Consider the following 27,557-nt stretch of genomic DNA (forward strand, 5'->3'; position numbering starts at 1 on the left):
TCCATGACCAGCAAAACCAATGAGCCAGATCTATCTGGGAATAGAAAATAGGTGCAGGAGGAGGCCATTTGGCCCTTAGAAGTTTGCAAACTCTTAAACTGAAAATGTTAGCAATGAATACGTTTTTTCAATTTATCTTCACTAACTTAATGTTTCCAGTTAATCTGCAGGGGAAACATTAGAACTGATTTGTTCTAATGATCAATAAATCTAAATACACAAAATTAAAATGCTATTTTGCCCTCTATAGCTAATGGGAATGGCTATTTCTCATTTCCAAAAGCAGGAGAAGCTGACAGGGATGGAAGCTGCCTTGCAGCAGAAGGAAATGATCATCGCGCAGCTAAATATTGAACATGAGACCTTGCAAGCAGATCTTTCTGCAGTTAAGGAAGAGCTGAACTCTAGTGCAGAGAACATTGAGAAACTGCTGGAGGCTGAACAGGTGAGTGATTAAGGTCTAATAACGTCTCATTAAATTCCTCTATGTAAACCAATTATTTTTCTTGTGATTTGCAGTTGAATTCACTTTGCTGTTACATTTGAAAATATTCCAGTTTACCAACAAGTTGTGTAAGTTGTGACGGGAACAAAAACCTTTGGTCACATTGTTTGAGCTAATCAATATGTACAATCAATGCAGCCTACTCAGAGCTATGATCTCCGAGCTAAGTAACAAAACAAAATAAAAAGGATAGGTAATTTTAATGGTTCAGAGAAAGATGTAAGTTGGTTATCGTAGATTGGGAGAGTGTGTCAGTAAACAAAAGAATGGCTACCTTTTTAAAGAATTACACAGAGTTAACATATCCAAGAAAATATTCCAGTTATGGCTGTCACTTTGTATACCCTGCCATGGTTGACCTTCACAAAATGCATCAGATGCAAACATGTCCAAGTTAAATTCCATCTGCTATTCCTTTGCCTATTTTCTCAGTTGATATAGATCTTATTGTAACCTGAAATGAAATTCACCGTCCACCACACTAGTAATTTTGACGTCATCCACAAACTTACTAACCACTCCACCTACATTCTTATCAAAATTGTTAATGTACATTATTATCACATGTCAGTTGCTGGCTCAGTTGTCAGTTGCAGAACATTTGTTGGCTTGCTGGCAACCATTGCAGTCGTTAATATTTGCAGCAGGAAATTTTACAATTTGCTATGGTGTTGGTCAAGTACTCAATATAGGTAAGCAAATACATATTCTCCAACTAACTTATTTTTTAATTTGTTGCTTTACATTTTTATAGGTAAAAGAACACGCCATTGCTGACTTAGAGATCCATACCCGCAATCTTAAAACTCAGGTGAACCAACTGCAGGAAGCCTTATTACAGCAAGAGGGGGAACTGGCGAATCGGGCAAAAGAAGTGGAGGACTTGAATGAGAAATGTCAGAGGCAGGGACTTGAGTTGCAACAGCAGTCCAATGCGGAGACTGATAGGCCACAAACCACCCCATCAATTTACAAAGAAGATTCTCATGATCATAGTCGAGGTGGACATCAACCACTTGCCTACGATCACACAATCAGTGGGAGCATGCTGAGTTCCCCAGAGCTGATGAGGAAGTTTGAGGAAAGTGTGGAATGGATGAATGGCCTGCACAACTCCAGAATTTCTGAGATCAGCTGTGTTCACAGTGCAGACATGGAGGTGGTGCGCAGCAGATCATCTGAACTTGAAAAAGGCACAGATAGAGAGGATCAGAGCATTTACTCTGCAAAAGACAGATGGCATAGGCCTTCTCCATCCCCATCTGATTATCCACATTCACTCTCTGAATATTCTAATGCAGAGAAGGTGAGCATCAAAAAGTTTTAATGTTGTACTTTTATTATGTGTGTGTGATTGAATCAATCATAACATTATATTTAAACTAGTGTCATACATTCTCAGCACAGTAGTTACATTTTATAAAAAAGGCCTCTTGCACTCTAATCAATGCAACTTAAACCAACAGTCCTGCCATGCCTCTGCCTATCCTGTCCACTGAACTTGCTTTCATCATCTTCCTTACCGACTTCTACCCTCACACCTGCCTCACTTCTGCACTGGATCCTGTCCCCTTGCCAATCTAGTTTTAATCCTTCTGCGTAACACGAGGAAACCTGTCCATCAGGGTATTGGTTCGTCCCAATTCAGGTGCAACCCTTCCCTCTTACACAGCTCCAGATTGCAATGCTTACCTCTGCTCCAGATTGCAATCTATCTATATACTAAAACTCGTTTGTTTGTTTGTTCCTGAACTACAGTCAAAACGGTACATGATAGCACAACAATTTTAGGCCCACCTTACTCACCTTTGGTGCTAATGGAAGAAGTTTTGGTGTTATATTTTTAAAGATATTCACATTTTAAAGTTTTAATCTATCTCCTAGTGGGGGGGAGGGGGGGTGTTGAGGGGGATGGAGTGGGGGGGGAAGGAAGGAGGATAAGGGGAGTGGAGGGAGAGGGAGAGGGGAGGGAGAGAGGGTGCTGCACCAATGCAGGAGAGGTTTTGGCCCAACGGGTCCACTTAGTCTGGTAGTCCTTAAATCTGAATCCCTGCCCCTTACACCAAATCGTCAGCCACAAATTCACCTTTCATAACTTCCTGCTTTTATCCTCAGCAGTATGTGGCACTGGGAGCAATTTGGAGTCTACTACCTTAGATCCTGCTTTTTAACCTTTTGCCTAGCTCCCTGTAATCATTGAACAGGACCCCATCCCTTTTCACACCTATGTTATTTGTGCCAACGTGCACAATGACGTCTGACTGCTTCCCCTCCCCCTTGAGAATGTTCTGCAGCCGCTCTGAGATATGAACTCTGGCACCAGGGAGAAAACGCACCTTTTTGCAGTCCTATTTGGTACCACAGAATCTCCTGCCAGTCCTTCTTACTAACGAGTCTGATATCACTATGGCTCTGCCTGTCAACACCCTGCCCCACTTTGCCTCAGAGCCAGGTCAGATGCTACGGAGCTGATTGCTGCTGCTAATGCTCTCCCCTGACCGATACCCTGCCCAACAGTAACCAAAGCGACATACCTGTTTTGGGGGAATGGTTCCAGTGGTTTCATGCATTCTCTGTCTTCCCCCTTTCCTGATGGTTACCTATCTACTTTCTGCCATACCCTTGGCATGACCACCTCACTGTCACCCCATCTATGACATCCACAGTATCCCAGATGATCCTGAGATCGTCCAGCTACTACCCCAGTTCATTAACACTGTCGGAAAGGAGCTATAGCTAGAAGCAGCTCCCACAAGTGTAGTCCTCAGAGTGCAGATGCAAACCTGCCACCACATTCACCCTGGGTAACCTACAACCCAATGGTATGAACATTGAATTTTCCAGTTTCAAGTTATAGTCCCTACTATTCCTTTTCCCCTGCTTCTGCCTACCTCCTTCCCCCTCTAGCACACATAGTGTACACACAGTTTTCCCACTCACTATTCACTTTTTCCCCTCCTCTGTACTCTCATTCCACATCCCTGAGTCACTTATTTCACCTCTATCCCCTTCCACCCATAAGCATCCCTCCAACTTTACATTTCACCTCATCTCTCCTAATCTGACGCCCTTTTGTCTCATTGTCGCCTCTGGCTTCTGCCACTTATTCCACCCATCTGCCACTAAAAAAAACATCACCTCTATCCACCTATCATTTGCTAGGTTTTGCCACATCCCCACGTATCTTTTCCTGTTTTTTCCCACCAGTTTGAAGAAAGGTACTGGCCTGAAACATAGTCTGTCCATTTCCCTCCACAGTTGCTGCCTGACCCGCTGAGTTCCTCCAGCACTTTATGTTTTGCTCAAGACTTAAACATCTGCAGTTCCTTGTGTCTCCATTATATATCTGAAATATTGATCCTGTTTTCTCTCCACAAACCTGCTGAGTGTTCCCTGTTATTATTTTAGATTTGCAGCATCTGTTTAAACCAGTTCAAACATGATGAACAGAAATAAAAATAACTGCAGAATCTTGTAAATCTGAAATAAAAATAGAAAATAATGGAAACATGTAGTAGGTCAAGTGAAATGAAATTTATTTGCGATGGTGGTATAAGATATATTTCTTGTGTGTTAACGTGTAATTCCCTTCCCAGTTCTGGGGCAGTTAAGGATGGATGGTATATGGTGACGTTGACATAAAAGTTCACGCTCCGTGAATGAATAAATAAAATGTCTATCATGTTGGGTTGGTAGGACTTTCTTTTTTGCTAAGTTCCTCAGCTAATATGTCAGAAACTGTTGCCAATACGATTAGGGTGAATAGAATATCAGATTTATAAAATTCCATGGATGCTTATGGTTTGTGTTTTCCTCCATAGGTGCAACATGATGCACCACTTGAATTGACACTGACAGCAATGCAGGAAGATAAGGCTTCAACAGTTTCAATTCCTGACTGGATAAGTGATGGTTGTGGCAGCTGTGAGTATGTCAAAAAGAGCAGCACAAACAAAAAAAGAATTCCAAACTCTACACAAACAGCACTTGGGGCATAGTTAAAGCCAACTCCCTGGTGCTGTGAGGTAGCAGCTCCATTAGCTATGCCACTGCTGTTCATTTTTTAGATGCAGATCTAATGGGTTTTTTTGCTTTTTATGAGAGGACAACACTCATCAGAGGAATTGGCCAAGTGAGACTCTTTTTATCGGTCTCCAATACTAATGTATCTTTCTGTAAGGGGAATAAAACTGTGTACAATACCACAGATATGGCCGTACCAACATGCTGTATGTTTGCAACAATCTTTCTCTATACCTAAACTCCATCCCACTTGCCATGACCATCAATATGTATATTGCCTTCCAACTTGCTTTGCCTGTCTGCTAACTAGTGTTTCATGTCCAAGAACACTTGGACCTCTCTGTAATTAGCCCCTCCTCAACCTTTCTCCATTTGGATCAAAGGCCGTCTTTATATTCCTCTCATCAAAGTGTATGACCTCACACTTCAACATTAAACTTCGATGGCCAGGTTTTTGCCCATTCTGTGATTCCTATATTCTGTTGCAGAGACAAATATCCACATTGCATCATGTCCTGCCATCTATTTTTATGTCATCCGCAAGCATGGATATATGAAACTCTGCCCCGCTCAAAGGTTAAAGTCTGTCAATCCAGAGAATGCCGCCAAAGTGGACCCAAGGTTGATTTTGTAACAGGGAGAAGCATTGGCGGAGGATTGTGGTGTGGCGGACAGAGGTACACAAAATTGTGAGGAGAATAAATATAATCTATTTCCGCTGGCATGGGCTTCTAAGGAAGCGGATAAGAGGAAGGAAGTTTACATGGGATCTGAGGGTGTCGTTTTTCCTGAGTATTTGAATGTGGAAAGACAGATGCTCCCACAATATTTAACATGGAACAATACACTGCATCAACAGGCCCTTCGATCCCACTATTCGCCAGCCAAACATGATGCCAAGTTAAACCAATCTCCTCTGCCTGCACGTGATTCATATGCCTCCATTCCCTACATATCCATGTGGCTATCCAAAAGCCACTTAAAAGCCGTTATCATATCTGCCTTCACCATCACCTCTGGCTTGCACATCTCCTTTAAACTTAGCCTCCCTCACCTTAAAGCTATGCCTTATAGTCTCTTGAGATTTTTACCCTGGGGAAAGAGTTCTGACTTTTTACCCACTTATGCTTCTCATCTATATACTAAAACTCTTGTTTGTTTGTTCCTGAACTACAGCCAAAACGGTACACGATAGCACGACAATTTTAGGCCCACCTTACTCACTGTCGTCCCTTTGGTGCTAATGGAAGAAGTTTCATTGAAATCGGTGTTATATTTTAAAAGTTTAAAGTTTAAATCTATCTCCTAGGGAGGGAAGGGGAGGGAGGAAGGGGGGGGGGGATTGAGGGATGGAGGGAGGGGGAGGGGGGGAGGAGAGGGTGCTGCACCAATGCAGGAGAGGTTTGGGCCCAACGGGTCCACTTGGTCGAGTTATTATGTATAATTCTATCAGGTCTCCCCTCAGCTTCAGACATCCAGTGAAAACAACCAATTATGTCCAACCTTATCACTGATATCCTCTAATCCAGGTTGCATTCCGGTAAACCTCTTCCACACCTCTCCAAAGCTTCCATATCCTTCCTGCAATGGTTTGACCAGAACTGCACACAATACTCCAAATGTGGCCTAACCAAAGTCCTTTAAAACTGCCATTTGATTTTTTTGTCTCTTATTTAATTTCTTTACCACTCTATCGACTTGTGTTGCAAATTTCAGAAAGCTAGGGAGTTTGACCCTGAGATTCCTCTTGTTCATTCTCAAACTTAGGCCTGGATTACTGAGATTCATGATGTACCTCATGTCAGTGCAGGGCCCAGTATTAGTTGTCATCTTCCTTAACAATTTGGATCAGAGGTATAACGCATGGGCTGTAAGCTTGCAGATTATACTAAAATAGGTGGTATCGTAGACAGTGAATGAGGTTACTAGGAACTATAGTGTGATCTTGAGAAGCTGGGTAGATGAGGAATAGTAAAGGAATTCCTACAAGGAATAGTAAATTGAGTTTAATTCGGATAAGTGCAAGGTGTTGCATTTGGGAAGTTAAACCTAGATAGAGCACGTGAAAGTGTTGTAGAACAGAGGAACGTAGAAGTACATGCATCAGGATGATGGCAGTTTTAGCCTTTTTAGTGTGGTTGCTCTTAGTATGCAGTCAATCTATCTCTTTTTAATAGTAAAACATCCTTTCACAGACTTGGGTGCAAGAATTGGGTGCATGAAGAAATTGATAAAGGTTTGACTGTTAAAGGAAGAATGGCTTGGAAAAGATATTGATTAATTTTCCTTCCACAGGTACAAGTTTGGATCTTGGAGCAAAACTAAATCAGGAGCTTGAAACCACAGAACGCCTGGACAATAGTTTTGTGGAATATCTGCAGAGTCGTGGAATTGCATTAATAGATGTGGATAGTCATGCAACAAAGCATAACTTGTCTGCTGACAAAATGCCTTCCCCACAGCTACAGGTCAGCTTTTAACTTTACTTCATCATTTTGATAGGGACAATGAGGGACAGTTAAGCAGTTTGCATGGACTTAAATATTGCCATTGAGAAAGTTCACATGGAAGGCAGCTAAAAATTTTGAGCCCATGGGATACAAGGCAAATTGGCCAGTTGACTTTATTGGAGACAAGAGGATGGCTGGCCTCCATTAATTGGGGCATTGAATGTAAGTCCAGAGCAATCATGGTACAATATAAACATTTAGTTAGGCTATAGTTGGAGGATTAAGTTCAGTTTTAGCCACCACACTGTTAGAAAGGCATGATTGCACTGGTGCAGGTTCATCAGGATGTTGCCTGAATTTTGTTTATTTTTGCAGCAGAGGAAAATGGGGGGAGACTTAGTAGAGGGGTACAAAATTATGAGGCAAAGATAGAGTGGATTGTGAGGAAATTTTTGTCTGGTATCTGATATTAAAAGGCAACGGCTTAAGGTGAAGATTAAAAGGTTTAGAGGGAATCCCAAGAAAAACATATTCAGTTAGAGGTAGTTACATTCTGAAATGCACATTTGGGGTGGTGGTAGAACCAGAGACACAACATTTGAGAAGCATCTATATGATCTCCTTAAATATATATGCTGCTTAAATTGAATTTAAATTAAAAGTAATCCTTACATCATTTCCATATTATATTCAAAGTGCAGAAGGATGTGGAGCGTGAAAATACTGGCACACGTGTGACTTTGGTGCCTCGATAGCAGATTTTCTGAACTACCAGATGTAACTTCATCAATACTCCATCCATTTTTAAGCAGTGCATTCCAACTACTACTACTACTACTACTTCTACTTCAACTACATCTAACTGAATATATTTTTCTTGAGATCCTCTCTAGACCTTTTAATCTTCACCTTAAACCTATGATCTTTTGCATCAGATACTGCTATGAAATGGGATAACATTAGCTACCCTCCAATCCACAGGAACTGATCCTGAATCTATAGAACATTGGAAAATGATCACCAATGCGTCCACAATTTCTAGAGCTACCTCCTTAAGTACCCTGGAATGCAGACCATCAGGCCCTGGGGATTTATCAGCCTTCAGTCCCATCAGTCTACTCAACACCATTTCCTGCCCTTCAGTTCCTCTGTCACCCTAGGATCTCTGGCCACTGGAACATCTGGGAGATTGTTTGTATCTTCCTTAGTGAAGACAGATCCAAAGTACCGGTTTAACTCGTCTGCCATTTCCTTGCTCTCCTAATAAACTCCCCTGCTTCTGACTTCAAGGGACCCACATTTGCCTTGACTATCTTTTTCCTCTTCACATACCTAAAAAAGCTTTTACTATCCTCCTTTATATTATTGGCTAGCTTACCCTCGTACCTCATCTTTTCTCCCCGTATTGCCATTTTAGTTATCTTCTGTTGCTCTTTAAAAGATTCCCAATCCTCTGGCTTCCCACTCTTCTTTGCTATATAACAGGTATAACAGAACTTTATTTGTCGTTCGGTACCGAAGTACCGAACGAAACTACATAGCAGTCATAGAAAAAAAAAAGAACACAAGACACATAACCCCAACACAAACGTCCATCACAGTGACTCCAAACACCCCCTTACTGTGATGGAGGCAACAAAACTTCCCCTCTCTTCCCCACGCCCACGGACAGACAGCTCGTCCCCGACCGACCCGCACAGTGTCCTCACCGGGCGCTGAAACGTCTCGCGGCCGAACCGGGCGATGAAAGGCCCGCGACCAAGCCTTGCGCAGCTAAGTCCCGCAGCCGAGCCGCACCAGCGGTGAAAAGTCCCGCAGCCGAGTTGCACCGGGCGGTGTTAAGTCCCGCAGCCGAGTTGCACCGGGCGGTGTTAAGCCCCGCAGCCGAGCTGCACCGGGCGGTGTTAAGTCCCGCAGCCGAGTTGCACCGGGCGGTGTTAAGCCCCGCAGCCGAGTTGCACCGGGCGGTGTTAAGTCCCGCAGCCGAGTTGCACCGGGCGGTGTTAAGCCCCGCAGCCGAGCTGCACCGGGCGGTGTTAAGTCCCGCAGCCGAGCTGCACCGGGCGGTGTTAAGTCCCGCAGCCGAGTTGCACCGGGCGGTGTTAAGTCCCGCAGCCGAGTTGCACCGGGCGGTGTTAAGCCCCGCAGCCGAGCTGCACCGGGCGGTGTTAAGCCCCGCAGCCGAGCTGCACCGGGCGATGTAAGTCCAGCGGCCAAGCCGCACCGGGATGTAAAGTCCAGCGGCCGAGCCGCACCAGGGGATGTTAGGCCCCGCAGCCGAGCCGCACCCCGCGCCGTGAGGAAGAGAAAAGTTCCCCACACCCACCCCCCACACACCACCACCCCCTCCCACACATACACAACCAAAAAAATATATATATAAATCATCCCAACACCGACACTCAACAAAAAAAAGACGGACAGACTGCTAGTCAGCCGCTGCCGTTAGGCGCCGCCACATATACTTCTTTATTTTTATGCTGTCCTTGACTTCCCTTGTCAGCCACGGGTGCCTCTTACTTCCCTTAGAATCTTTCCTCCTCTTTGGGATAAATTGATCCTGCAACTTCTGCATTATTCCCAGGAATACCTGCCATTGCTGTTCCACTGTCTTCCCTGCTAGGGCCTCCATCCAGCCAAATCTGGCCAGCTCCTGCCTCATGCCTCTGTAATCCCCTTTGCTATACTGTAATACTGATACTTTCGATTTTCGAAGTAAAACTTATCATATTGTGATCACTGCATCCTAATGGCTCTTTTACCTCGAGTCCCCTTATCAGATCAGGTTCATTGCACAACACTAAATCCAGAATTGCCTTCTCCCTGGCAGGCTCCAGTACAAGCTGTTCTAAGAATCCATCTCGGAAGCACTCCACAAACTCTCTTTCCTGGTGTCCATTACCAACCTGATTTTCCCAGTCTACCTGCATGTTGAAATCTCCCATAACCACCGTAGCATTACATTTGCGACATGCCAATTTTAGCTCTTGATTCAACTTGCACCCTATGTCGAGGCTACTGTTTGGGGCCCTGTAGATAACTCCCATTAGGGTCTTTTTATCCTTACAATTCCTCATTTCTATCCATACTGATTCTACATCTCCTGATGTTTATTCACAAAATGCTGGAGTAACTCAGCAGGTCAGGCAGCATCTCAGGAGAGAAGGAATGGGTGACGTTTCGGGTCGAGACCCTTCTCCATTCTCCAACGTATAGAAAAGACAGAGGGGGTGGGGTCGCTCTGTTGGTAAGGAATGATATTCACTCCCTTGCAAGGGGGGACATAGAATCAGGAGATGTAGTGTAAGAAAATAACTGCAGATGCTAGTACAAATCAAAGGTATTTATTCACAAAATCCTGGAGTAACTCAGCAGGACAGGCAGCATCTCAGGAGAGAAGGAATGGGTGACATTTCGGGTCGAGATCCTTCTTCAGATTGAACAAGGATCTCGACCCGAAACGTCACCCATTCCTTCTCTCCTAAGATGCTGCCTGACCTGCTGAGTTACTCCAGCATTTTGTGAATAAATACCTTTGATTTGTACTAGCATCTGCGGTTATTTTTTTACACTACATCTCCTGTTTCTATGTCCCCCCCTGCAAGGGAGTGAATATCATTCCTTACCAACAGAGCGACCCCACCCCCTCTGTCTTTTCTATACGTTGGAGAAGGCAAGAGGAATAAGTTTGTGAATGACATCAAAAAATTGGTGGTGCGTGGATAGTGAGGAATTTTGTTTAAAACTACAGCAAGATATAGATCCATGCGAAAGTTGGGTAGAGCATTGGCAGATTAAATTTAATCCTATCAGGTGCAAAGTACTGCAGTTTGGGAATAGGGATAGAACATATGCAGTAAATTGTGGGACTGAGGAATGTTGATAAAGAGAGGCCCAGGGGTACAAATCCATTGTTCCCTGAAATACAGGTCTATAGACAATAGCCAATAGAAAATAGGTGTAGGAGAAGGCCATTTGGCCCTTCGAGCCAGCACCGCCATTCAATGTGATCATGGCTGATCATTCTCAATCAGTACCCCGTTCCTGCCTTCTCCCCATACCCCCTGACTCCGCTATCCTTAAGAGCTCTATCTAGCTCTCTCTTGAATGTATTCAGAGAATTGGCCTCCACTGCCCTCTGAGGCAGAGAATTCCACAGATTCACAACTCTGACTAAAAAAGTTTCTCCTCATCTCTGTTCTAAATGGCCTACCCCTTATTCTTAAACTGTGGCCCCTGGTTCTGGACTCCGTCAACATTGGGAACATGTTTCCTGCCTCTAACGTGTCCAACCCCTTAATAATTTTATACGTTTCGATAAGATCCCCTCTCATCCTTCTAAATTCCAGTGTATACAAACCTAGTTGCTCCAGTCTTTCAACATATGACAGTCCCGCCATTCCGGGAATTAACCTAGTAAACCTACGCTGCACGCCCTCAATAGCAAGAATATCCTTCCTCAAATTTGGAGACCAAAACTGCACACAGTACTCCAGGTGCGGTCCAGATGCATCCGCCCAATCACACAACCTGTCCAAGTCACCCTGCAACTTCATAGCATCTTCCTCACAGTTCACACTGCCACCTAGCTTTGTATCATCGGCAAATTTGCTAATGGTACTTTTAATCCCTTCATCCAAGTCATTGATGTATATTGTAAATAGCTGCGGTCCCAACACCGAGCCTTGCGGTACCCCACTAGTCACTGCCTGCCATTTTGAAAGGGACCCATTTATCCCCACTCTTTGCTTTCTGTCTGTCAACCAACTTTCTATCCATGTCAGTACCCTACCTCCACTACCATGTGCTCTAATTTTGCCCACCAATCTCCTATGTGGGACCTTGTCGAAGGCTTTCTGAAAGTCGAGGTACACCACATCCACCGGCTCTCCCCTGTCAATTTTCCTAGTTACATCCTCAAAAAATTCCAGTAGATTAGTCAAGCACGATTTCCCCTTCGTAAATCCATGCTGACTCGGAACGATCCTGTTACTGCGATCCAAATGCTCCGCAATTTCGTCTATAGTGTGATGAAGAAGGCATTTGGCATGCTGTCTTCAAAAGTTTGGGTGTAGCTTATAAGAGTTAAGTTCTGCTTCAACTTCACACAACGCTGGCTAGACCACACTTATTGGGTGTAGTTCTGGTCAGCTCACTACAGGGAAAATGTGATTGCACTGGAGTTAATGCAGTGGAAATTCATCAGGATGTTGCCTGGATTGGCAGCCTTTCGTTATGGGGAAAGATCAAGCAGGCTGGTCTTATTTTCCCAGGAGTGGATAAGGTTGAAAGATAACCTGATAGAAGGATACAAGATTATGAGAGGCAAAGATAGGTCTAAATATGTTTCCCACGGTGAGAGTATCAAAACCAAGAGGGCATAGATGTAAGATGAAAGGAGTTTCAAATGGCATCTGAGGGAAAAGTTGATATTTACACAATGATTGATGTCTGGAACACACTGCCAGAGGAGGTGATGGAATCAGATATAATCATTCCATATAAGAGGCATTTAGGCAGATAGGCAAAGCAAAGGAGGATCCAGACGTAATGCAGATAAACGGGATACATGCATAAATGTTGGCATGGAGGTGGTGGCTGAAGGGCTTGTTTCTGTGCTGTATTACAATGTATATCAAATAGACAATGGTTTGAATGCCACTATGTATACCTTCCAGTGGTAGCTTTCTTTTCTGTAGTCAGCTCTATACAAATACTACGACAAGCTATTGTCCATAAGCTTTCACATGGGAAATGTCCATTATGTTGTGTGCATCAAATCCCTTTTGAAAGTTCATATTCCTAACATCAAGATAGGAAAATAGAACTTCTAATAATCACTGTCTCAGTGTCTGTTCGGTTTGCGCTGTCAAATAGTCATGGATAAATTGTGGTCGTACTGGTATTAGACTTTCAGTTGCATTTGTTCTCTAGCAAAATGGTCCTCAGTAAAGTGCTGAAACAATGTGTGCTAATAGAACTTGCTGATTTCATGCCAAACATTTTTACTTTTCTTGTCCAAACAAAATTCAATTAGAAATGCTAATATTAGATTATCTCCAATGAGGGTGATACCAAGTAAAAATTATTTTGAGATTACTTTGTGCAGGGTTATCACTAAACTAATCAATACACTTCTTTCCAATCATGCAATTTCATTTTAGGATCTGATGTTAAATGTTGAATTTAAACTGCTTTCAATATTCGTTCTATTGTTGAGATTGAAGTCTGCGCGACGTCTTCCCCAACAGGCATTGCTAAACCAAGTACATGAGGAAGGGTGTCATGTGCTCGCCCTAACAGAAAGGCCTTCCCACTGCCGTGGATCTCAGCGTGTGTCTGTTTCCAGTAATACAGTGGATGAATGGCAACAAGAGAAAGTGGGACTGCTTGACACAATTCAGCTCTTGAAAGACTTGCTTTCTAAGGCACTGAACAAGTTTGATGAGGTAAGTTTATCCAGCTATTGTGACAAACTGTGCCAAAGTCCAACTTGGTCCAAGGCATGGGAATACCTTTGCCCTTCCTCGCATCACCTAGAAAACATACCACAACTTAAGTATGGTGAAGTCCACTTGTATCATCTTTTCAAGCAGAGGACTTTATTCAGAGAAAGATGCCACTTTTAAAAGTTAAAAATGCTTGATTTTTTTTCAACAATTTTGCATGGTCCATTGCAGGAGCTTTCTTTTCTTTGATGCAATTGTCTGCCATTTCTGTTTTTCAATGTTGCCATTTTTATTTCCTCAAGGCTCTTCAATAATCAGTTAACTATTATAAACCAAGCAAGTTGAAGGTGTTAGTTATAAGTAGTATTAGTACATTAGTTTTTGTCATCAGCCTGACAACTTTTGTAATGGCTGTGATGTTAGTGACAGATCGCTAGAAATAATGTGATATACTTTCACAGCTTACCACAATTAAGTTTGAACTGGTAGAAGAGAGCAGTCTTTGGCACATCAGTGTTCTTTATTGGATCTTGTGCTGTATTGACCTTGCTTGAAATATAAATTTTCTTTAATGTGAATTTGTCAGGTCATAAGTGATAGGAGTAGAATTCGGCCCATCAAGTCTACTCCACCTTTCAATCATAGCTGATCTATCTCTCCCTCCTAACCCCATTCTCCTGCCTTCTCCCCATATCATCTGACACCTGTACTAATCAAAAATCTTTCTATCTCTGCCTTAAAAATATCGATAGCCTGCGATGAAGAATTCCACAGATTCACCACCCTCTGACTAAAGAAATTTCTCCTCATCTCCTTCCTAAAAGAATGTCCTTTAATTATGAAGCTATGACCTCTAGTCCTTGACTCTCCCTCTGGTGGAAACATCCTCTCCACATCTACTCTATCCAAGCCTTTCACTATTCTGTATGTTTCAATGAGGTCCGCCCTCATTCTTCTAAACTCCAGCGAGTACAGACCCAGTACCGACAAACGCTCATAATAGGTTAACCTACTGTTACTGTTACATTTAATTTACTTTCTCCATTTCATCACAAGGCATGCATTTCAATGTAAGATAGGTTCAAAGACATTGCATGAGTTAATTGTTTACCATCTTGTAAATTTCTCTTGCTAGGCAGCATCTCCAGTGAAAAGGAATGGGTGACATTTCAGGTTATGGCCCTTCATACTGAAATAAATGATCATTGTTTCTTTCCACTGAGGTGTTGGATATAATCATGATTTTCTGTTTTTAAATCATTACTGTAACATTTAACCTTTATTCGAACCACAAAACTGGTTACAATCATTATCTACTTTTCAAAAGCCTTGACTACTTTTTTCATCCATTTTATCATTGACAGGATTCTACAAGTAGAATTGATTGGCGAAAGGAGTTACTTCTGTCTGTGCAAGCTGTCCTCAATCAAGAGCAAAAAACGTTTTTGGCTGAATTGGAATCATATGTCCAGAAACCGGCCACTGGAGAAGACTGCTCCCTGTCTCAACAGCTTCAGCACATACTGAAAGAACAGGTGATTAAGAAGTCATGTTAGAGCTCTCCGCTCCCCGCACCTGTGCCCCCAATCTTCCCACACCCCCCCCCCGGCTCCCAACCCTCTGTGTCTCCTCAGGTGTTAGAAGTTATGTTAGAACTCCGTCCGCCTCCCTCAAATTTTCCTAGGTCGCTCCGTTCACCCTGTTCCCCCCACCACGTATCCCTATTCCCCCTCCCCCACGTCTCCCTGTTCCCCCCCCCACGTCTCCCTGTTCCCCCCCATGTCTCCCTGTTTCCCCCCCGTCTTCCTGTGTCCCCCCGGCTCCCTGTTCCTCCCCCCCCCGGCTCCCTGTTCCTCCCCCCCCTGCTCCCCCCGTCTCCCTGTTCTTCCCCCATCTCCCTGTTCTTCCCCCGTCTCCCTGTTCCCCTCACGTCTCACTGTTCCCCCCACATGTCACTGTTCCCCCCCCGTCTCCCTGTTCCTCCCCGTCTCCCTGTTCCTCCCCGTCTCCCTGTTCCCCCCACGTCTCACTGTTCCTCCACGTCTCCCCCCCCCACGTCTCCCTGATCCCCCCCTTCCCTGTCGTCCTCCCGTTTCCCTATTCCCCCCCCGTCTCCGCGTTCCCCCCCTCTCAGTGTTCCCCCGTCTCCCTGCCCCCCCCGTCTCCCTGTCCCCCCGTCTCCCTGTCCCCCCGTCTCCCTGTCCCCTTCTCCCTGTTCCCCCCCACCGTCTCCCTGTTCCCCCCTTCCCTGTCGTCCCCCCGTCTCCCTGCTCCCCCTCCCGTCTCCCTGTTCCCCCCCATCTCCCTGTTCCCCCGTCTCCCTGTTCCTCCCTGTCCCCCCCCCCCCCCCCGTCTCCCTGTTCCCTCCCCGGTCTCCCTGTTCCCTCCCTGTCTCCCTGTTCCCCCCACGTCTCCCTGTTCCCCCCACGTCTCCCTGTTCCCCCCCGTCTCCCTGTCCCCCCCATCTCCCTGTCCCCCCCGTCTCCCTGTTCCCCCCCGTCTCCCTGTTCCCCCCCCGTCTCCCTGTTCCCTCCCCCGTCTCCCTGTTCCCTCCCCCGTCTCCCTGTTCCCCCCCCCGTCTCCCTGTTCCCCCCCGTCTCCCTGTTCCCCCCCCGTCTCCCTGTTCCCTCCCCCGTCTCCCTGTCCCCCCCCCCGTCTCCCTGTTCCCCCCCCCCCCGTCTCCCTGTTCCCTCCCTGTCGTCCCCCCCGTCTCCCTGTCCCCCCCGTCTCCCTGTTGCCCCCCGTCTTCCTGTCCCCTCCCCCCCGTCTTCCTGTCCCCTCCCCCCTTCCTGTCCCCTCCCCCCCCACTCTCCCTGTTCCTCCCCCCCCGTCTCCCTGTTCCTCCCCCCCCGTTTCCCTGTTCTTCCCCCCCCCCCGTCTCCCTGTTCCTCCCCCCCCTCCCCCGTCTCCCTGTTCCTCCCCCCCAACCCGTCTCCCTGTTCCTCCACCCCCCCCCCCCCCCCGTCTCCCTGTTCCCCTCCCCATCTTCCCGCGCACTCGCACCCCTCCCGGCGCCTGGCGTGTCTCCCCGTACACCCACGTCTCCACGTGCTCTCCCCACGCCCCCCCCGTCCCAGTTTCCCTGCGCCCCCAGTCTCCCGCTTCTCCCCGTATGTCAAGTGTTAACACATATTCAGTTCGTGCCAGTGGATTGAAAATTGAAGTGATGCAGAAACTTAAAGTAATTCTAACTGTCCTGCTTTATATGGAATTCACCGTAATGAAGTCAGGAGATGGCTGTTGAACTATAATTTTTCTGTTCCTTGTATATAATCTGCGTTAAAGAATGATTGGCTGCCACCGTCCAAGACTAGTTGGACACCTGTAAAGTAAACCGATTGAGACTGCTGTTCATAGCTGTAAATTGAGGCAGTCCTCTACAAATCCACTGCTAACACAGGTCGTATTAGCAATAATAATTAGGAACCTGGTTGAGGGTTGGGGGGTAATTCAGCACAGAAATATATCTGGAACTATTAATGAACTACTTTAATTTTAACATGAAAGAGGCTTGGAAACATAAGTGTTTTTTTCTTCCAGGTTTTCTGCTTCTTTAGTCATAGATTCATTGAAAATTGTGAATTTCTATTCAAAGAAATTCTCTCACTTCTTTGGACATGGTTTCTTCTTCAATTAACTATAATAATGGCTGATAATTAAGATACTTAAAAAGTAGCGACCGATTCAATGAATCTTTCCAAGGTTAATCTTTCCAAGTCACTTTCAAAAATGAAGCCCAGTTGAGGTAGGAAAGTTGAAGCAGTCCTATCCTGTCACTTTGTCATTATGATGTCACAGAATGTGTGGGCTTCATTGCATCCTCCTGATCATAAATCGTAAAGGAAACTAGGGTACAGTAGGAAAAATGAGAGATGAGTACAATGAAAAATCATAAACAGGACATTGTGGAAGAGTGGGTAGAACAACAATGGAAAGGTTCAAAAGTCAAAGTTTCCTATAGTAATGAAGCCCTTCCAACCTATTACAACGACCTGGATGATGCAGAATACAGTGAGGTGAGGATCAATCAGATAGCATAGAACCATTTAATAACTTTTGATAGGTAGCAATCTACAAGTCAATGGGCCTCCAGTCTTCCGGCACCTCATTTGTGTCGAATGATGATTTTCTTCCCACAGTGTTCCTGGATATATCTGATCAGGCCCAGGAGATTATCTACCTTCATACACCTTAGGACATCCAACACCTCCTTGACCGTTATACGGACAGTCCTCGAGACATCTCCATTTGCTGTCCCAAGTTCCCCAGTCTTCATGTCTTTCTCTATGGTTAAAACAGAGGAGAAATACTCATTGAGGACCTTGCCATCTGTGCGGCTCGACACAGGGATGACAGCTTTGGTTTCTGAGGAGCCGTATTTTCTTTCTAGTTAGCCTCTTTCACTTAATGTATGTAAAATCTGACAGGATTTTACTGAATATCATCTGCCAGAGTCATCTCCTGCCCCCTTTTTGCCCTCCAGATTTCCTTCTTAAGTATGCTCCTTCCTTCCCCAAACTCCTCCAGGGATATACTTGATCCCAGCCGCCTATACCCATCCCATGCCGCCTTTTTCCAGAGCAGAGCCTCAATTTCTCCTGTCAATTAATTTCCTTATTCACACCTGCGTTGCCCTTCCCCCTAACCGGAACATGCATGCCATGAACTCTTGTCATCACACTTTTAAATGCATGCCACTTTCCACACATTCCTTTGCCTGCAAACAACCTACTCCAATCAACTTGAACGAGTTCCTGTCTAATACCATCAATGTTGGCTTTGCCCCAATTAAGAATTTTAACTTGTTAGCCCAATGCGCCTTTATCCATAACTATTTTAAAGCTAATAGGACAGCTGTCACTGGTCCCCAAAGGCTCCGCCATGGACACTTCATTCACTTGCCCTTTCCAAGTTCCTAAGAGGAAATTAAGCTTTGCCCTGTCCCTTGTCGGGCTCTCCACATATTGCCTGAGGACTCTTTCCTGAACACATTTGATAAATTTCACCCTGTCTAAGTTCTTGGCACCTTGGTAGTCCCAGTCTATTTTGAGAATATTAAAATCCCCTACTTTGACAACCATTTAAGTCTTGCAACTGACTGCAATCTCCTGGCATATTTATTTTTCTAATACCCATTGATTATTGGTGACCATTGACTATAGTACACTCCTGACATGGTTTGATGCTCTTTTTATTTCTCACCTTATTATCCAAAGATAGGATAGACGAATCCCTGGCTGTGGAGTTGATGCAGGGGGCAGTGATTCAGATTTTTGGATCATTGGGATCCCTTCTGGGGCAGATGTGATCCATACAAGAGGGACTGCTTGCATCTGAACTGGAGAACAAATATTGTGGCAGTGCTACTTGGGTAGGTTTAAACTAGATTGACGGGGGGTGGGGGGGGGGATCCAATGTAGGCGGAGGCAGGCGAGGGGCTAGGAGTTGGTATGAAAGGAGATGAAATAAACTTCAATGGACAGGATAGGCAGGTACATGGCAGAGAGGGAGGAAGGACTGCTGGATTGGATTGCATTTCTTTTAATGCAAGAGGCCTGACAGGTAAGGTGGATGAACACAGGGCATGGATAGGTACCTTAGACTGGGACAATGTAACTATTACAGAAACCTGGATAAGAGAGGGACAGGACTAGCAGCTTAATGTTGCGGGGTACAGCTGCTACAGAGGAGATGGAGGTGGGGGAAAAAAGGGGGCTGCGTTGCTTTATTAACTATGAAGAGTATCACAGCAGTAGTCCGAGATGACATTACTAATAGTTCTTCCAGTGAGGCTATATGGGTGGAGGTGAGAAATAAAAAGAGCATCAAACCATGTCAGGAGTGTAATATAGTCAATGGTCACCAATAATTAATGGGTATTAGAAAAACAAATATGCCAGGAGATTGCAGTCAGTTGCAAGACTTAAAGGGTTGACAAAGTAGGGGGTTTTAATATTCTCAAAGTAGACTGGGACTGCCAAGACTCCGGTAAGAGTAAGGGCGTTGGGCTCTGTATCTACATCAACAATGACTGGTGCACCAACCACTCCGCAATAGAGAGCTACTGTTCCCCAGACCTGGAGTACCTACTGCTCAAATGTAGGCCGTTCTATCTGCCGCAGGAGTTTACTGTGGTCATCATCATGGCCGCATACATTCCCCCACAGGCTAATGCTAACCTAGCGCTAGCACAGCTGCACTCGCCAATCAGCAAGCAGCAGGATGCCCACCCCGACGGTGCCTTCATTGTTGCCGGGGACTTCAATCAGGTCGACCTTCGAGCCGCGCTCCGCAAATTCCACCAGCATGTGCAGTGCCCTACCAGGGGCTCAAACACGCTGGATAAGGTGTATACCAACATAAAGGATACCTACAGAGCTCTCCCCTGCCCACCCCTGGGACAATCCGATCACCTCTCACTGCTTCTACTGCCCGCATACAAACCCCTCATCCGCAAGACCAAACCTACAATAAAGACGGTCAAAATATGGCCCGAGGATGCCACCCTACAACTCCAGGACTGCTTTGATCGCACCGACTGGGACCTGTTTGCACAGCAGGCGACCTGTGGTTCAGAGGTAGACTTGGAGGAATACACATCCACTGTGCTCTCCTACATCAACTGCTGTGTGGAGAATGTCATGGAGGACAAGGAAATAAAGATGTTCCCAAACCGGAACACTGGATGAATAAGGAGGTACAGAACCTGCTGGGGGCACGCAACAATGCCTTTAAATCTGGTGACACTTCAGCATACAGTGTTGCCAGATCAAACCTGAACAGAGGTATTAAAAGGGCCAAAGACACCCACAGGCAACGGGTGGAAGACCACTTCAACACCACGGACACCAGAAGCATGTGGCAGGGTGTCAGGGACAACACTGGCTACAAGAGCAGCCCTGCCTGCCCCCATAGCGATATGACACTAACCAACGAGCTAAACACCTTTTTTGCCCGCTTCGAAACTGGCAACACCACCTTGAGTGGAAGAACCCCAGCCAAGGCGGAGGGTCTGGTCTTGCAACTGAGCACACAGGAAGTACAACGCGCTCTGCAAAGGGTCAACCCACGCAAGGCTGCAGGCCCGGATGGAGTTCAAGGAAGGGTACTTAAGGACTGTGCTGAACAGTTGGCTGAGGTATTCACCAGGATCTTTAACCTGTCACTATCTCTGACTACGGTCCCCAAGTGCCTGAAGTCGGCTATCATAGTGCCGGTGCCGGAAAAAAAAGCAAGGATCACCAACCTGAACGACTACCGTCCGGTTGCCTTAACTCCGATAGTCATGAAGTGCTTTGAAAGGCTGGTCCTGACTCACCTGGAGAGACAGGGCACGTACGTGAGGATGCTATTCATTGACTATAGCTCTGCCTTCAACACGGTCATCCCCACCAAGCTCATCACCAAACTCCACCAGCTAGGCCTCAGCTCGTCATTATGCGACTGGATCCTGGACTTCCTGCTGAAGCGACCGCAGGCAGTGAGAATGGGCCCGCATCTGTCCTCCACTATCACCCTGAGTACCGGCACACCACAGGGCTGTGTTCTGAGCCCCATGCTCTACTCCCTCTTCACACACGACTGTGTTCCTGCATTCGACACCAACACCATTGTCAAGTTTGCAGACGACACAACGGTGATCGGGCTTATCACCAATGGTGATGAAACAAACTACAGAGCGGAGGTGCAGAACCTGGCGGACTGGTGCTCTGATAACAACCTGTCCCTAAATACCACCAAGACCAAGGAGCTGATCATCAACTTCCGTAGGTCACATAACGGGGAATACGCCCCGATCTTTATCAATGGTGACAGTGTGGAGAGAGTGTCCAGCTTCAAGTTTCTGGGCACTCACATTTCGGAGGACCTCACATGGTCCAATAACACTGCTGCGCTGGTCAAGAAGGCACAGCAACGACTGTTCTACCTAAGAACACTGAAGAAGTCTGGTTTACCCCAACAGCTGCTGACGACATTCTACCGCTGCACCATAGAGAGCATCCTAACACATGGCATCCCGGTGTGGTACCTCAGCTGCACGGAGGCAGAGAGGAAAGCTCTTCAGCGGGTAGTCCATAGAGCTCTGGGGACCATCGGAACACAGCTACCAGCCTTGGAGGGCATCTGCAACACACGATGCCTTAGAAAAGCCACCAGCATCCACAAAGACTCTTCACACCCCTGCAACAGTCTGTTCGAACTCCTTCCATCGGGCAGACGATACTAGGCCTTCTATGCCCGCACCTCCAGACTCAGGAACTGCTTCATCCCCAGGGCCATAGCTGCTATGAACCGGTCCTGCTGAGCCGGATGGTCACATCGCACAGTGATCTGGCACAGATCTACTTGCACTTTATTCTGTTTTAAAACTGTTACAATTTGTTTTGTTGGGTTGTTTAAATTAATACTGACTAGCTAATTAAATTATTGCATCATATGGGAGGTGCATTCCCAATCTCGTTGTACCCCTGTACAATGACAATAAAGATATATTGTATTGTTTACGAGCACATGGCACTGGGCTTAATCCGGAGATCACTACCCTGGTGTTCCTGCTTTTTAACCTTTTGCCAAACTCCCTACATTAATTTTGCAGGACCTCATCCCATGTTATTTGTGCCAAATGCACACAACTTCTGGCTGCTCAACCTCCCCCTTGAGAATGTCATGCAGCAGTTCTTGATTCGCCTACTCCGGGTAAAAGACCCAGTGGATTCACCCTATCTATTCCCCTTATGATCTTATACACCTCTGTAAGATCACCCTTCAGCCTCTTGCGCTCCAGGGAATAAAGTCTTAGTCTGCCCAACCTCTCGCTCTAGCTCAGGGCCTCAGATCCTGGCAACATCCTTGTAAATTTTCTGCACTCTTTTCAGCTTATCCTCCTTATAGCAGAGTGACCAAAACAGAACACAATATTTCGTAATGCATGAGCTGATACATACACTGGCAGTAGTATACACCGATCAGCCAAAACATTATGACCACTGACAGGTGAAGTGACTAACATTGGTTATCTTGTCACAATGGCACCTGTCAAGCAGTGGGATATATTAGGCAGCAAGTGAACAGTCAGTTCTTGAAGTTGATGTGTTGGATGCAGGAGAAATGGGCAGGAGTAAAGACCTGAGTGACTTTGACAAGGGCCATATTGTTATGGCCAGACGACTGGGTCAGAGCATCTCTGAAATGGTACGGCTTGTGGGGTGTTCCCGGTCAGCAGTGATGAGTACCTACCGACAGTGGTCCAAGGAGGGACAAACCACAAACCGGCGACAGGGTGTTGTGCTCCCAAGGCTCATCGATGCGCGAGGGCAACGAAGGCTATCCTGTCTGGTCCAAACCGACTGTGGGAGTGTGATGCTCTGGGCAATGTTCTGGGAAACCCTGGGTCTGGCCATTCATGTGGATGTCAATTTGACACGTGTCACCTACCTAACATCGTTGCAGACCAGGTACACCCCTTCATGGCAATGGTATTCCCTAATGGCAATGGCCTCTTTCAGCAGGATAATGCGCCCTGCCACACTGCACACATTGTTCGGGAAGGGTTTGAGGAACATGATGAAGTGTTCACGGTGTTGCCCTGGCCTCCAAATTCTGCAGATCTCAATCCGATTGAGCATCTGTGGGATGTGCTGGATCGACAAGTCCAATCCATGGCGGCTCCATCTCGCACCTTATAGGACTTGAATGATCTGCTGCTAATGTTTGGTGCCAGATAGCACAGGACACCTTTATGGGTCTTATAGAGTCCATGCCTCGACGGGTCGGCACTGTTTTGGTGGCACACAGAGGACCAACAGCATATTAGGCAGGTGGTCATAATGTTTTGGCTGATCGGTGTATATACTTTGTTTTGGGAAGGCATATTGAGAAGGATGCATCGATGTTGAGTTTCGATGATGATGGACATTTTCCACGGATGTGCAATCTTACAAAAATCTTGCATGTCATGCCAACCATAGGAACATGATAGCTGTGAGCTATTTTCTTCATGAGTATGCAAAGGATCGGTCGCATTCAAGGAATGTAATTAACTCGTATCTATCTTTGTGTCCTTTAACGCTCAATGTTTAGGAAAAGCAGCAACAATCTGTCCTGGAAGACCTTTTATCCGTGGACAGAAGCAGCTTGTTGTCAGAGGTGCAGGACCTCCGTTCACAGCTCCGCGTTGCACACCTTCGGCACCAGGAGAAACTACAGCAGCTGCAGGATACACTCACCAGTGCAGAGGAGCAGGCCAAGAAGCAGGAGAGGCCACTTCGCAGGCAAGGTATTACATGTGGTTTGACATTCGAGAAACTAAAGTTACTCCATCTTTTATGGCCAGTAGTCGAGTAAAGAATCGTATTGATTAGCTCTTCAGAGTGTATGGAAAATAGACAATAGGTGCAGGAGTAGGCCATTCGGCCCTTCAAGCCAGCACCGCCATTCACCGTGATCATGGCTGATCATCCACAATCAGTATCCCCTGACTGCTATCATTAAGAGCTCTATCCAACTCTCTCTTGAAAGCATCCAGGGAATTGGCTTCCACTGCCCTCTGAGACAGATAGAGAAAATAGAAATGTACTGGCCCAGTTCTGCTTTTATTTCCTTGTTCTTCTTAAACTGGGTAGCTAAAACCACATGCATCAACTATCTTTTACTTTCTCCCTACTTTCCATAATTGGTCACTGATAATTTAACACTGGCAATTTTGATTTTAATTTTTGCTTGTCTTGCACAAAGTAAGGATTAAATATATTACTTTCTGCAAGACTAGTCAAAATCATGTATTATTATTATTATTAAATATATTTAATCCTTACTTTCTGCAGGACAAGTGAAAATTACTGGGTTAAGTGCCATTTTATCAGACAGGTGCATTGTTTTTTTCCCTTGCCTATTGAATTGTACATTTCAATTTTTTGGCGAATATTGTCATGATGAGATATGTAATTAGATAGTAACAGAACATTGTCATTGTCAGATATAGCAGGTTAAATGCAGAATAAAGTGCAACAACATAATAACACTAGGTATTTCACATTTTTTGTGTAGATGCGCATCTTAGTTATCTGTTTGTGAAAATAGAGGATATTTATGCTGTGGCCCACATTCATTTCTTAAATTGAGGCTGCAGAAATTTATTCCTGTGAAAGGAAGCTTTAACTATTTTAAAACATGTGACAATGTCATGTGACTAGAGTTTCATTCTTAATGTGTGAACGTGTTGACAAGGCTTCACTTCAGCTGCTGTGTTGTGAGTGAAGCATCATCCGTTGCTTGTGAGGCACGGCCCTCCAATTTATCCTCGTGCTGCTGCTATTATTGCTGGGTTTTTTCCAAAGCCAAGATCTGCTGTGTTTTAGGAAGGAACTGCAGATGTTGGTTTAAACCAAAGATAGACACAAAAAACTGGAGTAACTCAGCGGGATTGGCAGCATCTATGGAGAGAAGGAATGGGTGACGTTTCGGGTCGAGACCCTTCTTCAAGGATGGTCTCGACCCGAAATGTCATTCCTTCTCTCCAGAGATGCTGCCAGTCCTGCTGAGGTATTCCAGCTTTTAGTGTCTATCTTCTGCTGTGTTTTAGCTGGGTTCTCTTTATGTCTCCTCAACGTCAAATAACTACCGTGATTGTCTATTGCGTGAACAATACAGGCCAGGTATTGAGGTATGGATTTGTTCCCGTGTTAACTAAGGACCACAGGTCCAAATCTTTTTGCAGTTTCAAAATTTGAATGCAAATTTGAAAAATCTGAACATACATTAGTTTGCTTTGACAATTCAAAGTACAACAGACTTTAGGTTAGGTTATGATAGCTTTGATGCTGCATTTTCAATGCATGGCTCTGACATAATAGAACATGGTTTGACAGATATATTTTCTGTCAATTTGGGGTAATAATTTGCAGCTGTAGGATGGATCCTGACAACCCAATTTCTCACAATTAATGACCAGCAAATTCAAGGACTTGATGGTCCACGAACAGGATTTCGAGAAAATTGTGGAAAATCCCCTCTTGTTTGTGAAGAAAACGCAATTGCAAATGTGGTACAAAAGTGATAGTTAGATTTAGTATAAAGATCTCTAAGTTATGCACAAACTTCATATGGAAAACTATTTTCTGAGTATACTTGTTCTGTTCACTGTAGTAGAGTTGCTGGAATACAAACTTCAGCAAGAACAGATCATAGCAAATGATTTGCAGAATTCCCTAAGGACAGAGCAGGACAGATCAGCTGAACTCCGCCAACACATGCAAACTGAGCAAACTACAGTGTCTGACCTGAAGTCGGATCTGTCTGAAGTCACAGTTGAACTGGAAGCTGCGTTACAGACTCGACATGAACTGCAACAAAACCTCCAGAAACTCAGGTTTGTCATCTTTGTCACTGTCTGTCTATAGAAGAGAGAGAGACATGTTTATCCCATTTAATAGTCCCAACCTGGAGTAATAACCAGGTTCATCATTAAAGACATTGAGCTGTTTTTTAATTCTAAATATATTTTCAATTAGATTTTTCAAATGCCTTTGTGGGATTTAAACTTGTATCCACAAATGATTACACCGTTTCTAGTCCAGAAATAGTGAATAGTTTACTGAATTACTGATACCTTGTTAGCCTTGTTGTCTAAATTCATCAAAATGTTAATGCTTTAATTAAATCTCCCCTCTTCCAACAAAAACACTTACACTCATAATTCTTTGTAGCTTTTTTCCTATCCTGTTAAGTTCCATCCTACACGGGTGTCAGGGGTTGTGGGGAGAAAACAGGAGAATGGGGTTAGGAGGGAGAGATAGATCAGCCATGATTGAATGGTGGAGTAGATTTGATGGGCCGAATGGCCTAATTCTGCTCCTATCACTTATGACCTTATCTATACTGGTGCTATTCCATCCCTTCTACAATGTGCTTAGTTTAGTGATACAGCATGGAAACAGGTCTTTGGCCCACCAAGTCCACACTGATCATCAATTACCCCTCTACTAGTTCTACCCTACACCCAAGGAACAATTTGCAGAAGCCAATTAACCTACAAACCTGCGTGTCTTTGGAATGTGGGTGGAAACTGGAGCACTCATAGAAAGCCCACGCAGTCACAGGAAGAACATGCAAACGCCATTTAATCAGCTCCCGGAGTCAGGATCGAACCCGGTTCTCCAGCGCTGTAAAGCTGCAACTATACTACTGCGTCACTATGCCGCCCTAAATGTGGTTATTTGAATTTAAGTGGTGCTCTTATCTGTCACCTGGCCGTACTTTATACATTTCCCTGCTCTTAAATTCTGTATCTTGTCCAGTGAACCATGCTGTTTGTATTCCTCCTTGTCAGTAAGTCCAACAACCTTCAGAGAATGTAGATATGCATTCTGTTTCTCTGCACTGTCTTATCGTACAGTTTATTGGGAATACCTTTGATTTGTTTATTGTCCTGAAGCTTCACCAGATTGAAGTCCATCTTCTGCTTTTCTGTTAATATCTATCTGAAATAATTTAACACAGGCTCTGGAAAAAAACATAGACATCATAGTATTTTGCCTTGAATTATTTAACAGTAAGATAAACACACTTGATATTTTGCATTTGCGTCTCAGTTGGCTGAATGAGAATTGTAGATAATTTTCCCCATCATACTGCAGATGCCCCCCACCACCACCCAAGATCTGAGAGAATGCCTGAGTAGTCACAGTGCTCTACCAAGAAATTGTAGCCCTCAGTCTTCATAGTTCAAGATTAAGATGCTGTTGTGATTTTTCCATCACCAAATGTGGTGATTTCATTCTTGCACTGCTCACATGCCTCTCCTGAGATGCCATGTTGCACTGCCGACAATACTTTTCTCATTGGATGAATTTGTCCTGCATCCACTCACTCTTGTTGTCTGCCAATGTTGTTTTAATTTATTGCTTGTTCCATGCCACTGGCATCTTCTATCTATGTGCACCTCACACCAACTCATGTATGTGTCTTTCCATCTGTTTTAGGGGAGAATTGAATGCTAAAGAAAATGAATTGTTAACTGCCGCAAAGGTGTTTGATCAGGAACGGCAAAAAGTACAGCAATTACAGAACATGAGGGAGAAGGAGCAGCTTCATCATAAAGAGCATAAAGAACACGAATGGCTAACTCATCAG

The 27,557-nt window shown here is 45.0% G+C and overlaps 1 protein-coding gene across 9 annotated transcripts in view; it reads left to right on the forward strand.

Moving 5' to 3' along the window:
- pcnt (pericentrin) overlaps positions 1–27,557 on the forward strand; it is a 194,484-nt gene that overhangs the window by 142,494 nt on the left and 24,433 nt on the right. For 7 of the 9 annotated variants that reach the window (XM_078403749.1, XM_078403755.1, XM_078403751.1 and 4 more), the window contains 9 exons: positions 251–445; positions 1,260–1,811; positions 4,327–4,429; positions 6,824–6,996; positions 13,230–13,427; positions 14,792–14,962; positions 23,508–23,703; positions 25,572–25,794; positions 27,407–27,557. In XM_078403749.1, the coding sequence (XP_078259875.1) occupies positions 251–445; positions 1,260–1,811; positions 4,327–4,429; positions 6,824–6,996; positions 13,230–13,427; positions 14,792–14,962; positions 23,508–23,703; positions 25,572–25,794; positions 27,407–27,557 (1,962 nt within the window). The remainder of the gene's footprint in view (positions 1–250; positions 446–1,259; positions 1,812–4,326; positions 4,430–6,823; positions 6,997–13,229; positions 13,428–14,791; positions 14,963–23,507; positions 23,704–25,571; positions 25,795–27,406) is intronic. The other 2 variants (XM_078403752.1, XM_078403754.1) reach the window with 2 other exon arrangements.

The sequence above is a fragment of the Rhinoraja longicauda genome, chromosome 8, assembly GCF_053455715.1.
Source record: "Rhinoraja longicauda isolate Sanriku21f chromosome 8, sRhiLon1.1, whole genome shotgun sequence".
Classification (NCBI taxonomy): Eukaryota; Metazoa; Chordata; class Chondrichthyes; order Rajiformes; family Arhynchobatidae; genus Rhinoraja; species Rhinoraja longicauda.